The sequence below is a fragment of the Hydractinia symbiolongicarpus genome, chromosome 6 (assembly GCF_029227915.1).
Source record: "Hydractinia symbiolongicarpus strain clone_291-10 chromosome 6, HSymV2.1, whole genome shotgun sequence".
NCBI classification, from domain to species: domain Eukaryota; kingdom Metazoa; phylum Cnidaria; class Hydrozoa; order Anthoathecata; family Hydractiniidae; genus Hydractinia; species Hydractinia symbiolongicarpus.
The window spans coordinates 24,047,654-24,062,486 of NC_079880.1; the positions used below are offsets into that span (position 1 = coordinate 24,047,654).

General features: G+C 34.2%; 2 protein-coding genes and 1 long non-coding RNA gene across 3 annotated transcripts; 1 reads left to right on the forward strand and 2 right to left on the reverse strand.

Moving 5' to 3' along the window:
* The first annotated feature begins 915 nt into the window (after positions 1-915).
* Positions 916-7,104, forward strand: LOC130647736 (uncharacterized). Its single transcript, XR_008982877.1, has 3 exons — positions 916-1,069; positions 1,446-4,788; positions 6,085-7,104. It is a non-coding gene; the product is annotated as an uncharacterized LOC130647736 (long non-coding RNA).
* Positions 7,105-9,044: 1,940 nt separating this feature from the next.
* LOC130648209 (uncharacterized) lies at positions 9,045-12,155 on the reverse strand. Its single transcript, XM_057454246.1, has 6 exons — positions 12,135-12,155; positions 11,797-12,015; positions 11,469-11,754; positions 11,149-11,282; positions 10,876-11,064; positions 9,045-10,730 (listed from the first exon to the last, which is right to left on the reverse strand). The coding sequence occupies exons 1-6, from the start codon at positions 12,153-12,155 to the stop codon at positions 9,045-9,047; spliced, it is 2,535 nt and encodes an 844-aa protein (XP_057310229.1).
* LOC130648210 (uncharacterized) lies at positions 12,156-13,770 on the reverse strand. The gene is made up of 3 exons (XM_057454247.1): positions 13,463-13,770; positions 12,594-12,873; positions 12,156-12,512 (listed from the first exon to the last, which is right to left on the reverse strand). The coding sequence occupies exons 1-3, from the start codon at positions 13,504-13,506 to the stop codon at positions 12,156-12,158; spliced, it is 681 nt and encodes a 226-aa protein (XP_057310230.1). The 5' UTR covers positions 13,507-13,770.
* Positions 13,771-14,833: the final 1,063 nt, after the last annotated feature.

Sequence of the window (14,833 nt, forward strand, 5' to 3'; positions counted from 1 at the left end):
ATGAAATTTTCATACATTTTATGTACATTTGTAAGATATGCCATTTAGCCCACGATGGGCGTTCCTATGTGTATTTCATTCCCAGAAAAGATTATCTGTATCTGTAAACACCTATCAATGTGGAAACACGAGGAATGGTGAAATTCACTCATGCTTGAGATCTGGTGCGCCCCCCCCTGCCTCCTGCAAGACACCAGCCGCATTCATTGACACCATCCGTCAAAACCAATAACTTTAGTTAAACGTTGGAAAAAGAAGAGTCAACAACTACAAATCGCATTGTTGTTACTTTTACCTACTGGCACAGAGCCCAGGGCTAAGAAAGGTAGACTTGGAACCCAGCCCTTAGAAAGTAAGTGTTCAAAATGTAAACACTTTTTATCTTTGGACAGTTACAAGATCAAGAGTGTTTGGTCAACTTGGGTCAACAATATATTCTGCCCCATAGTGACTAGAGCGTGTTTGGTCAACTTGGGTCAACAGCAAATCTTGCCCATAGTGACAGGAGGGTGTTTGGTCAAATTGGGTCGGAGATAAATGTTGTTCCATAGTGACTACAGGATGTTTGGTCAATTTGGGCCAAGAATAAATCTTGCCCCATGGTAACTAAAGCATGTTTGGTCAACTTGGGTCATTTGTAACGCTAAAATATTATTGCCTTGTTTCTGCAAACTGCAAAATACAGTGGAATGTAGTTTATTTGCATGTTGAAGTTGGATTTTTAATGTGCTTTGTAAAGCGTGTGCAGAAAAATATTGGCTTGCTTACTCCGTTAATACTGGTCAATTCCCGTCAAAACGGGTCGGATCTAAATTTCGGTCAATACAGGTCGGAACAACCACGTACACATGCGGGATATTATTTAGATAGACATATTCGTGTAGCAAATCTGACATACACTTAACATTCACTTTTCAGACCATGTATAAATGACGTAATGTATCGGTATGAGCGCGTGTGATTGGTTGCCTTTATTTGTCTCATAATGGCCGCTCTGTTTGCACACAGTTGCTTCCCGTCTAGCATTTTTGACGAAAATTTTGGTAATATAGCAAGGGAAATGTGCCAGGTATTATTCTTAAGGGTTCTTCTCCATCATTGTTAAGTTTAGCTACCCTGCAGTATTTACTATAAGCTGTATGCAAATTATTTTTTATCATGCACAGAAGCCAGCCAGGGTATTTCCTCCAAACATCAACACTCCTAAATTTCTTCATCGTATTTAATGTTTTGACTTTCTGTTGACTTGATAACAATAGACAGATAAACTTTAGAATATATAGCTATGAAAAATATATACATATTTTTTAAATGGCATTGCGGGATGTGTGGTAGCTAGCTATAATAGCTAGCTTACCGTATCTGTACGTAAAAATTAACATTTTTAAAAAGTATGTATTTGCCTATCTGTGTTGCAGTATTTGACGTTATTCGTTTACTTTTAGTGTTTAGCTTTTTTGACTCTGACATCTACCTGGCAGGGAAATCAATATAGAAAGTGTTGCGGAGAGGTTGCCAAGGCAAAGCACGGCAAGGAAAGGGTGTTCTGCCCAGATTGCGAAAACGGCCTGTTTACAACTGGGACAACCGGATTATGTACACATGATCCGATTATGTTTTTTTTGCACTGGTTATGTAGTGGTGACCGGATTATGAACGCTGATATAATGGCTGGCCAGGCAGGCTGTGATTGGCATTTTCTTCGAACTTTTGTGAATTAAACATTCTCTGGAAGATAGAACACCCCTAAAAACTAGAGATGGCGGAAGAAAAAAGTCTCGACGTATAGTTTAAAACTAATCTTGTAGTAAATACATTTCAGCATAATATACTTTGAAGTAACTAAATTTCACGGAACCTAAATTATTTTTTTTGCGGGAATTAAGTTTGGTGAAAAGTTATTAAACTTGCGAATCCCAAAATTTAGTATTTGCCGCGAAATTTCGTTTCATTTGAGAGCAACAACAACTTTGCCACCAGGGCTATTCGCTTGTCAGAGAAGTGATGACGAATGATATAAAAGCGGTCGGCCCCGATTATATTTGTTCTATAAGTCTCGAATAATATTTGACTGTGTCATACATAAGTCGGCCTGCCTGATTATGTTCGTTCTATAATAAATGAGAAATAATATTACACTGTCGTATATAAACTGGCCTGCCCTGATTATATGTCCCTTTTATAAGTGCCAAATAATATTTTTTGAGTAATAAGCCGGCCTGTCCTGATTATGTTGCCCTGATTATGTATTTTCTGCCCTGTTCTTAACCGGTGCAAGCTGCCGTACTTAATCAGGCCAATGTTCATTATCCGGGCAGAACAAGGGCACGGCAAAGGCAGGCAAGGAAACAGGAAGAGGAATCAGCAAGGCAGGGGTAGGCAAGGCATAGAGGCACAGGCAAGGGCATAGAAGCCAGGCACCAGAAAAGGCATAGGAAGGGTAGGCAAAGGCAGGCAAGGAAACAGGAAGAGGAATCAGCAAGGCAGGGTTAGGCAAGGCAAGGGAACGGCAAGGCAGGGGCAGGCACCTTAATAGAGAATCCCCTACAACTCAAAGATTTGTATACTCGATATATCTAAGATATGTATCATATTAATCCAGGAGTATAGAAAATATTGAGATGCAAATATTTCAAATTCAGTAGCTCAAACAAAGCTCTCAAATTTATATCCGGTCAATATATATACAGTGAATCATGTTAGCAGAATTATGTGCCAATACAAATATTTAAACAATCGGTCATAACGCCAAAAAAACTATCAATTTTTAATAAATCTGAGATTAAAAGTTAACTTGGTTCCAATGACAACAACATTAAAAAGTCAAGATATAGAAATAATTAGAGAAGTCCACGAAAAAGGCGAAACATTTACCTGGTTGTTGTAAGTGCAAGATAATTATGTTTTTCCTAGCCCTGTCCAGGATTTGAACCTGGATCTCTCATTTGCATGAGTGTCATAGCCATTAGACCAACAGGGCATGATTTTATATATATGCTCACAGTCTTTTTACTAAAAAATATGGCACCTAGTTTGGTATATTTAACACGAGGGTGCCGATAAGCCGCATACGCCGTAAAAAGTGCGGGCGTTTTCGGGCGAGTTCGGCGTTTTGAAAAAAATTCAGGTATTTGCCTGAAAAAACCCGCATAGTCCCGAACAATGCCCGAAAAAAAAAAGATTCACCACAAATGACTCTCGAAGAATTATTTAAAAAAGTATAAAAATTAAAATGAACTAACAGTGATAGTGAAGTTCTTAAAAGAACTGTTTTTTATGATTTGTGATAAGATTTACTTGATAAATAACTTATATATAAACTTTATTAACTCCTTTCTCTTCAAACGCATTCTTTTAACTGTCGTCCGCCATGTTTATGTTACAAGGTGTTGCATTTCGGGAATGTTCCGGGCGAGTTCGGGCGTGTTCGGGAAAGTGCAGGCGGTTTCGGCCGACAACCGTCAATTTAATTCGAAAAGTCGCCCGGGCGTTTGCGGCTTCGGCACCCTCTTTATTTAGCTAGAAAATCTGAGCCACTAAATTATGTTTTATGCTTTAGTTAGGGAGCTTTTTAGGGGTGTGAATGACCTAAAAGTGAAAAAATAGTGATAGCTCTACATAACCTTCCATTTTCACTATATTTTTTAAAATAAATACTATGGACAAGGTTGCAAAAAACACATTATGGAGGTTGCATTTATTCTTTTATTTATAAAAAAAGTCCAGGCTCTTCTGCTAAAAAGAATATATGTCTATACCAATGTTCTTTTGCTGATTTGGCTAAACTTTTGGTTCTTAGTTTTTTGTCTAAAATTGTTAGAACCAACATATTTTGTGGATAATTGTAGATATTTGATGGTACTTTCCTAATCAGAGCATAATTAACTCATTGTGCAGTATGTGTATGACTAGAAAATATGTCTTAAGGATCATTTAAATCTAGCTACATAGCTAATTTTATGCCGGCCAAGTAGCCAGTTTTATGTCAGTTAAGTAGCTAGTGAGAAAAACAGTTTTGTGCTGGTTAACTACCTAGTTTATGCTGCTAGCTAGCCAATTTGGTAGTGTTATACCAGCTTATTTTGCCACATATGTTGGTAGTTATTTGCTAGTTAGGTGTGGGTGAGAAGAGGTTCATTACATGTAAAAAATAGTGATATGCTAGCTAGCTATTCATACTTCCCTCTTTCGTTTTCTTGAAAATATCAGTTCGTCCCCATTTTCCGCTTGGCACCATCTTTAAAAACAACAAACACTCCATCGCTTTGCTCCTTGATAAACACGTTGTCTCGCTTACTATAAACTGTACTAAAGAATGACCACATTAAATTGCTGGATTACTGTGATTTTTTGTTTGAATTTTTATAATTCGGATGTATAGGGACGAAATCGCATAGAAATGCTATATACTCTCCATCGTACTTCTTTTCCCTTATATTTGGCTTATATAATGAGGAAATAGGCTCCGCTACGCTCCGCAAAAATGCTTAAGCTTGGACCAGACAGAGATCTTTTGTATGGATTTCTTCTCACAGAAACATCGTTGGAGCAGATTGATGCCTTGTGATTTATTTGAATCCATTTATAGTATTACCAATGCCTTTGTATGGATAAATGGACTGAAGATGGCCTCGTTTCACGTATCGTTTCCATTTTTTTCCAAAACACCCTGATGTTGGAAATGTACACAAAGGAAACCGTCTATAAGATGCTCAAAAATTCTTGTTCTCTAAACAAGTGTATTTGCTAGTTGGACCAAGCCTACAAATCAGGGATTCCGTGATAAAGGTATTCCTTTTTTCTGCCAATTTTAAGTAGCACCATAAAGGGATGCTGTGTCTATCATAGTATACCAGTTCAAATAAGGCTGGGCTGTCATAAATATGTTCTAGTTTCCATATTTTGAATGCATGACCAGTTTTGCTAAAAAATAAATTTGAAAAAAAACTCCCAGAAAAAGTTTTTTTTGCACCTTCAGTCAAAGTCAATGTCAATTCCGGGCAATCTCACCATAAAAAAAACTGTCATGCATATGATGACTTCAGATATTACTATACAAACTCTAGAACTGCTTTCAATATACATGTACAGACACTGTGTTTAAAAAATGTATAAATTTCTTTAGTAGGCATTTTATATACCTTATTTGGTTCTGTTTTTTTTTACGTATTAGAAAGCATGCTCATGTATACAAAAAGCTTTTTGTAAACATTGGCAAATCATTTAAAGGTATAGCTGGCCAAAAATTAAAAAATTAATTTTATTTCTACCTATCTGTAACAATACTACTTTAGTTGATGTTTTGCGAAATTAATAACTTTAAATGTTAGCTTTTTAGCATGGCAGCTACCCTCAATTAATGCCAGTTTACTTTTAGTGTGTTGATATGTTTGATAGGCACTTAAATTTGATATTCCAGTTAAGTATGCATTTCAATAAAAAAAATAGAAAAGGAAACAAAGAATGTTTTGGACTTGGGTGGAATGACCTAAAGAAAGGAGAAAGAGGTTATAGCTTTTAAAAATGAGTGATAAATATAGGAAAGAAAATATGGCTTAAGCCCCATTGTGTGTAGTCAAGAAAAGTCAATAAGCTAGCATGTTGTTGCTGCTAACAAAGGGAAAGTCCTTTGGTGCAATAAGTAAGTTTATAGTGACAGAAATATTATGATTTTGTGTTAAAATATTATTTACTCATGTCCACACATAAACATTGGACAGAAAAGTTGAATAGCAGGCTCTAACAAATAAGTTATACGCAAATTGCTAAATATATTTTAGGGTGTGAGTTTTTGTGTCTTTTTGTACACATTAAATGTTAAATGCAAGAACATTTAGGCTCAAGTTTTACCTGAGAAAGTTTGCTCAATTAAGAAGACATGAATTTCCATTTTTTTATCATGTATTTTATGCTTCGTTATAGATTGTGAATGTTAAAAAATAATTTTTTGAGGAAACTTTGTATATTTGTTGAAGTTTCACATAACTTATTTAAAAAAAGTATACAAGAGTCATAAATATTTTTTAACAGATTGTTCCAATTCCTGCTTTTGTTTTTTCATGTTGTGTACTTATTTTTTTATAGCATATACAGCCAAAGCTACGATGCCGAGGACAGTAGAGATATATCCCTAAAACAAGTGAAGTTTATAATTTTATCCTAAATTTTTAATCTCTTTTTTAATAGATGAATGTTGGTGCTGTTTTTTCATTTTTTTCATTTTTAAGTTCTATTTTATATATAAAATGATTTCGTCTATTTTTTTTCTTCAATGCAAATTCAACTACAAAGTGTCTGTTCTTATTTCAATTTAAAAAGTCTTAATAACACAATAGTCGGACCCTTTTATATTACCAAATCTGTACATTCTTATCAATTCTTGTGTGCAAAATTTGAGAGAATTGTTCTATTAGTTTGTCATTTTTATTTCTAGTGAAATTTCATATTAGAAAGTGCAATAGAATAAATATGCATTATGCACAATAATTTAGTTAGTGATTCTGATCTAAAATAAAAGTTTATCAAAAGTTTATTTGGAAACTGTTTTGAGCGACATACCTAATGTGATTATAAATTACATCAGCTTTATTGACATTAAATCGCAAAACTGCAAAAGATGCATGAACCTAACTGTACTACCACAGACGTGGTTGTGCAAAATATTTCCTTGTCTAATATTGTTCTGACTGATATTTACTTAGTCGTTGTATTTATAAAATAGAGTATTGTGGCGCCGTAGATTTTGTGGCGCCGTAGATTAGTGGTTATAGCTCTCGTACTCTGTGCGGGAGACCGGGGTTCGATTCCTCTTGACGGCGATTCAACATGGGCGAGTGAATGTTACCATAGCCCCGGGTTAACCCAAGCCATGTGAGGGAAATTGGGAAGATGGCACACTGTGTGGGCCGTTGGATGTTGCCGGGAGTTGTCTAGTAGAGCGCGGGCTCCAATTGGGTCTGCGTAGCTCAAAATGAGCATTAAATACTCTAGGACTCTCCATCTACGCCATGGCCCCTCCTGGAAATAATAGACAGGGTATATCCCTCGATATTTGTGAGGCTAGCCATGTAAAATATGCACATCTATCTATCTATCTAGTATAAATTATATAATTATACTTTTGATAAATTATTAAAACTAATTACATATGGTTTATTTATTTGCTTACAGCCTACCAATGCCTATCCAAACCATTAAAGAATTCTTATTTCAAGAAGCAATCCATGCACATAATTGAAGTTTACATTTTTTGCAAGTGTTTTGCAAAATATTTATAAGAGGAATTCTGATTTTTTTCTGAGTAAGATTCTGTTGCTTCAGCAATATATGCCAATACAAAGCACTTAGGGAGAATTCTCAGGCCAACAATCAATCATACACATGAAATAATATAACATTTTTAAATAAGGCCTTTACAACAAATTTTAAAGAAAATTTCTGTTTTTAAAAGCAATTCATACATATGCGATTCGATTGTTTTAGCAACTTATGTCTACAAAAAGCATTTTAGAAAAAATTCCCAGAACAACAATCAATCCATACACATGAAATAATTTAACATTTTTTAATAAGGCCTTTACAAAACAAATTTATGAGAATTTTTGTTTCTAAAAGCTATCCATACATACGAGATTCGGTTGTTTTAGCAACTTATGTCTACAAAAAGCATTTTAGAAAAAATTCCCAGAAGAACAATCAATCCATACACATGAAATAATATAACATTTTTTAACAAGGGCTTTACAACAAATTCTAAAGAGAACTTCTGTTTTTAAAAGCAATCCATACATATGAGATTCGGTTGTTTTAGCAACTTATGTCTACAAAAAGCATTTTAGAAAACATTCCCAGAACAACAATCATTCCATACACATGAAATAAAGGCCTCTATGAAACATATGAAGAGAAATACCGTTCTGAAAGTAATCAATTAATTCGCGAAAAGTTCTTCTATTGAGCTAATGGAAGAACTTTTCGCGAATTCCGCTATTTGTAAATGTTTCTTCTGCAAAACTTTTCACAATAGGTCAATTCGCGAAAAACATTTTCGCGAAATTATCACAAATAGCTCTCTTCCCTACGCGCGCGGTACCTATGTCTTCTTTAATACAAACGTGAGTATGCTACTGATAACAAGTATTTGTGAATGTCAACTATAATTTTTTTCTTATTGCACGAGGCATAAAGACTTTAACCCTGCAAGGTATTTCAAGACCTCCCTAAACAATAAAAGATATAATATATGATGTGGATATTAACGTTGAAGTGAAAAAGGGCGTTCATCACTAGTCTCAAAACAGTAAAAAAGAACGAAATATTCTAATATGTTCTATGATGAATTTTAATGGATTGAGGGGAAAAAATAAATCGATAATTAATTATTTTTTCTTTGGTTCGATTCGCAAAAAATTCTTCCGCGAAGGAGAAAAACTTTCGAATTGAAGACTAGGCTATGATCTTATTGCTTATACGCACTCCATTTGTGTTGTTTCGTTGAATTTTGGTCGAAAAACTGTCTTTCAGGAAAAAAAGTTTCAAATTGAAGACTAGGCTATGATTTTATTGCCTATACGCACTCCGTTTGTGTTGTTTCGTTGAATTTTGGTTGAAAAACTGTTTTTCAGGAGAAAAACTGTTTTTCAGGAGAAAAACTTTCGAATTGAAGACTAGGCTATGATCTTATTGCCTATACGCACTCCGTTTGTGTTGTTTCGTTGAATTTTGGTCGAAAAACTGTTTTTCAGGAGAAAAACATTCGAATTGAAGACTGGGCTATGATTTTATTCCTTATACGCACTCCGTTTGTGTTGTTTCGTTGAATTTTGGTCGGAAAACTGTTTTTCAGGAGAAAAACTTTCGATTTGAAGACTAGGCTATGATTTTATTGCCTTTACGCACTCCGTTTGTGTTGTTTCGTTGAATTTTGGTCGAAAAGAATATTTTTCAGGAATGAATAGAAATTAATTTAAAGAAAACAATTTTCAATATTATAAACTTATTATCTTCGATACATAAAAAACTCAGTACAAACAAACAATGAGATTTCAATCATCAGCACGTCCAGACAGCGCAATGTTCAATTTTCTATTATGTGATTCATCTTTGTGTTGATTCCACAAGTAAATAAAAAATTGCAGATACAACGCAAAATGCGTTTGGGACATCAATTTACAAGAGGACTTTATGTTTTGAATATAACTATTAAATTGCTCACAAATGGAAGAATTTATCGCACTTGAAGCAAGAAGACGGTTGTACTTGAAAGCGTTGGTGCATTTGTGCGTATAACCATGAAATACGTCGTGGAAAAACCTTGTTTTTGCAAAAAATCCAGATTCTCGATTTTTGCAATATTCCGAAAGACTGCATGCAAAATCGTAAAAAATGTCGTCAGGAGCGCTGTTGATATGGGTTAATAGCGACGCGGTAGGGTCCTTTCGTCCTTCCCTTCCAGGAATTGTATGGAAGCCGTAGCAATGTCCATGTAAAGGACAAAACCAAAGAAATACGTAGGTTGTTCCTTTTTTCGAAACTGTTGGAAAGCGTTTCTCACATGCGTTGTCTGGTGGGTCATCAAAATTGGCATGGATACGTTCTTTTGTGTCAATAGTGAACTGTCGCATTTTACGAACTTGACAACCATGTGTATTAAAGTAATATGCGCGTCCATATTTAGCAGGGTTGTAAGTTTTCGGTATAGGTACTGGATCTTCCGGTGGTTCATCATGATAATGTACATTTTTTATAAATGCCACCAGGTATCTAAGTAACAATATAACATCGTTGCTTGGAAGTTCAGTCGATGACGATATAGAGGATGCGAATAACAAGGAAGATAACTCAGGAGCATAAAACCTCAGTTCGTACAAAAATAATCGTAGGTCGGCGGTTGTTAATTCTTCATCGGTAATCTTTTGAACAAAATCTAACACGTCTTGACAAAAACGAAATGGCAACACAGTGTCTACTGAAGCGTCGGATGAAAGTAAAAGAAAGAACTTGGCCAATGCATACCGTTCTTTGCTATCCGAATTGGTAGAAATCATTTTTTGATATGCAGGTCGAGCATACTCAGTTATAAATTCTGTAATGCCTGTCTCAACCACACCAAGGTCGCAATCAATAATCTTTTGGCACTGCTCCTTTAACAAATTTCTCGCCTGACTGAAATCACGAGAATCATGGTCGGGGGTATTAAATATAAAGCAACGATTAAGCCGTTTTAATGTTGTCTCCAAAATTTCCCCACCCTCAGCATTTTCGATGGGATCAACGAAAGTATTTTTAAAACCCACTCCTAACTTTGTACCGTCACAGGCTAATATTTTACTTTCGCCTCCACACAACCTACATTGCTGACGAAATTCAATTTGCATAGCTGAAATCCATGCGAAGAACCAATCAATAAAAACTGGAACTGACATAAACTTTTGGGCACCGTGATTCCTTCTCCTGTAACTGTTATTCATAACCGTCACGAAACCGCTAAACGTTTGACCACTTGTTTTTACTGCATCAACAAAATCCCAGCCTATTTCATAACCCGCACAAGTAGCTGATGAAAGCCTGAATATGGATTCATTCCATCCATCCCATTTACGTTCACAACAATTCTGCAAGCACAAACGCATGAAAACGTTGCACTTCACCACTTTCCTGTCCAAATACAATTTAGACTCCGTTGACTTTCCAATAATTCCTTGTGGGAATTCATCTGAAAACCAACCAGCCTAAAGTGACAATTTTCTAAAGTGACAAGTCTTAGCGATAAGTTCTACATTTTGTTATAAGGATTATTCCCTACACATAATGCATGCACAAAAAAACAAAAAACATTCTATTTACTAAAGACAGTATACTTTGCCTTATACTAACCTCACATGGGCATGTTCCATTCATATCAGGTACAAAATCGATGTCTTCGTTTTCCTCACTCCAATTATCTCTTAATTTTAGATTATCTTGCAATCTTGTAGAAAAAGGATCGCCATCTACGACACACTTGCTGGGACATTTAAGATTAAATTGCCACAAACCAGTTGCCTCATTGATTACATCTTTCCACTATAATTCAGAGTTATGATTATAAGACATTATATGATATTAAATAATCATATTTAATAGTCAAGCTTCACCTTATTATCTTACAAATGGTAAGCGACGCTCTAACCACTGAGCTATCTTCATTTCAGAAGAGCTGGATTTGAACCAGCGACCTTCGCTTTGGAAATACAATGTGTAACTTACGTAACAGTCGTGTAGTCTAACTTTATTGTCAGGTTCTGTATGGTGGTTAATAATAACTGTAGCGTGGTTTTATGCCGTTAACAAATAAAAGAAAATAAGTCCACTGATAATACACTTAAATAGATTGGGAATATATAGTTTAAAAGTAAAAAAAAAAAAAATAGATAATAGATAATAGAAAGTACACACCTTATTATCAGGAAGAAAATTAGCATTATTACTATCTTCATCACTGATATCATCAACGTCATCAGATTCATTATTGGTCAAATAGAAGTCTCGAAATGACACCAAATGAGGACATAAGTCAAAAGCAGTGGTTATGTTTTTGATTGACCTTTTTGATCCTTTGTCAATAACACATAACGAATTTTTGCATTGAACAACTTTTCTATTTGTTCCAGACACTTTGAAAAGAGATACAATTGCAGCAGAATCTTCATGGGTGATCGAGAATTTGCGAACATTTAATTTAGCAGGAAGTTCCTCAACAACTGTTTCTGAGCACTTTTAGCCATCATTAATAACTGACATATTCACAAGGCTGACATCAGCACTCACAGGCTCTGGAATATGATCAGAAGATGGGAGAAGTGAAACAACACTGGCAAGCAATCGCACATGTAAACAAGAAACACCCAGCCACCTAACATCAAATCTTTCTGGAGCTTCAACACAGGTTTGAGATACAGAAAATATTTTGCAATTGCAATAATAGGTTGGACCAGTACTTGTGGTAGTTGAAAATACATGAACATATTCAAAATGCTACAAAATATAAATAGTATAAAGTTACAAAACATGACTAAAGGTTGTTGAACAGCTGTAGAACCAATAACCTAAAAATAATTAAAAAGTCAAAAAATATATACAAACCATAAATTCACCAGTGTTACAATCGTAATCATTCACGACAACAACTTTGTAGCTGATTTAACTCTCCATTTGAAGGTGCCATAGTTGAACAACTGTCCACAAAAATACTGATACAACGATTCACTGGAGGAAGCTACATTTTGAAGTTGTATACTCTCCATAATATCAACCTGTATACTAGAGTCAGAGGCATCTTCTTCATCACCATCACTCTCTTCTGCATTCTTCCTGTTGTTTCTCTTTGAAATCAGGTGGAATTTCCTTTTTCTTGTTGTACTTGGCAATTTTTTATTTTTATAATAAGGTATTTCTACTATGTTACCAAGAATGCAATTTAAAACAGCAATCACTACTTCGCTAGCTTCTTCAGAACCTCTGAAATTACATGCCTATAAATATGAAAATAAAAATAAAATTGTTTAAAAAATCCCAGTTATTCAAACTTGGAGCACCATGTATATGCTGCTAACCTGAAGAATTCTGTTTCTTGGAGATGCTGGATATCTTCTACAGCTTGTTGAGAACTTTTGAACATACTTTACCTCTACTTGCTTTATCTCATCACTACACCATACCCATTTATGAAAGTTAGGTATTGAAGAAATATAAAAAAACTGAGACTCCAAGGATAGCTCATGGTGAATCATTGGTAGTTTAAATGACACAAGTTCAGTTGATTGAACTTTGTTGGCACGGTAGGTCAATAATAGGTTTTCCCACAAAGACGGTTCTTGATCACAAACCATGTACCTGTTATACATAACATTTAAAATAAATAAAAAAATAGTATATATATATATATATATATATATATAATATATATATATATATATATATATATATATATATATATATATATATATATATATATATATATATATATATATATATATATATATATATATATATATATATATATATATATATATATATATATATATATATATATATATATATATATATATATATATATATATATATATATATATATATATATATATATATATATATATATATATATATATATATATTATATATATGCTATGTTATGCGATCATATGCTATGTTATGCGATGCATAACATAGCATATGAAGAAGAGACATTTACAATTGCTTTTTTCAACAGATGGTTTCACATTATTGACAATATTTTTGATGCTATTTGGATTGTCAATCAAAACTCTTCTGTATGACCTATCCTTGGCATACTGAGGTGTATGTTTACCTGAATGAAGGAATGAATATATATGAACATTTAAAACATGTACAAAATTAAACAAAAATTGATTGGTTTCATAATTATATAACAAATATCCACAGTTTTAATAAATATTTGCACCTTTTTTCAAAGCCTTGAATAAGGACATATTCCTTTTGGAGCATATATCAACATCCATTTCATTATAAAATTGGTAAGGAAGAAGGCTATATAATGATAGATCTTCCTTAATCTTTTCATGTGCAACATTTCGGTAGAATCCAGAAAAGCCTCCTGCTTCAAAGAATCTTGCAATGTGATGTATATTTTCGCCATCTGGAACTGACAAAACAGTACAGCTGAATATGCTGTCACTTGATCCAGAGGCAGATAAATTCAAACAGTTATCCTCCAGTTTTAAAAGTGGTGAATCAGGTGACAAAACCTCTTGTTGTAATGTTTTTCAAGGAATTCTCCAAAAAGATTGCATCATTGCACTTGTTTAAATTATGTATGATATTATCTATAACTGTAGGATCAACCATTTTGTTTCTAAAATGATATTATAATGAAAATCAACTATTTTTGTTTGAATATAATATATTCAAACAAAATTATCAGTTCGTTTCCTCACACATTCTTAGGACTTTATATTAATTGAAATAAATTAGAAGACATCAATCTCACTGGATAATGGTTTTAAGAAGAAATTCAGTGTAAAAGGACCTCTCTTCACCTAATCCCAGCATCTTCTTTTTCTGCCACGCAAATGCCAAAGCCAAAAAGCTTACTACTGAAAAGTAAACAAATTATGTCACAATAGAATCCATCTATGCGGTCCTTCTTTTTTGCCTGCTATTTTTTTGCCTGGATACATGCACGTAGCTACAATAATCTGTAAATTTGCTCCTTAACTTTTAGATTACAACAGTAGCTTTAACCTTTCCCACAGTGATGATTGGCTAATAAAAAAACTATAGTTAGTTTGTAGGAGGATTAAGGCTCTGCAAGCCTAGCATGTAGCATGGTCTAGCATCACACGCTCTCTAGCTATCATCATCATCATCATTCTCGGTTAACATCCGTTTTCCATGCTAGCTCTAGATATAGTTAGCTAGCTACATAGCAACCTTAAAAAGTGCAGAAAAGAGGAAAAACAATGCAGCTACTTATATCTGTACAAATTATTAAAAAACAGTTTAGCAGAAAGAAAAAGCAAACCAAAGCAAACAGAAAACAGGCCGATGAAGAACCGTTGCTTGGCTCGTTGCTTTCGCTTTCCGTACCCGAACCTGCTGGAAGCATCAAAAAATGCTAACGCAGCATTGGCCTGCAACTGACCAATAGTATTACAATATTTTATGTGGTCTGAAAAGTGAATGTTAACGTCCTCTGATTTGACTTGATTTAGTTAAGGCCGTTTCACATTACAGAAATATATTGAATCCAATATATTGGAAATTATTGATAACTATTGAAAAATATTGCCTCAATTAATTGACATAATGTGAA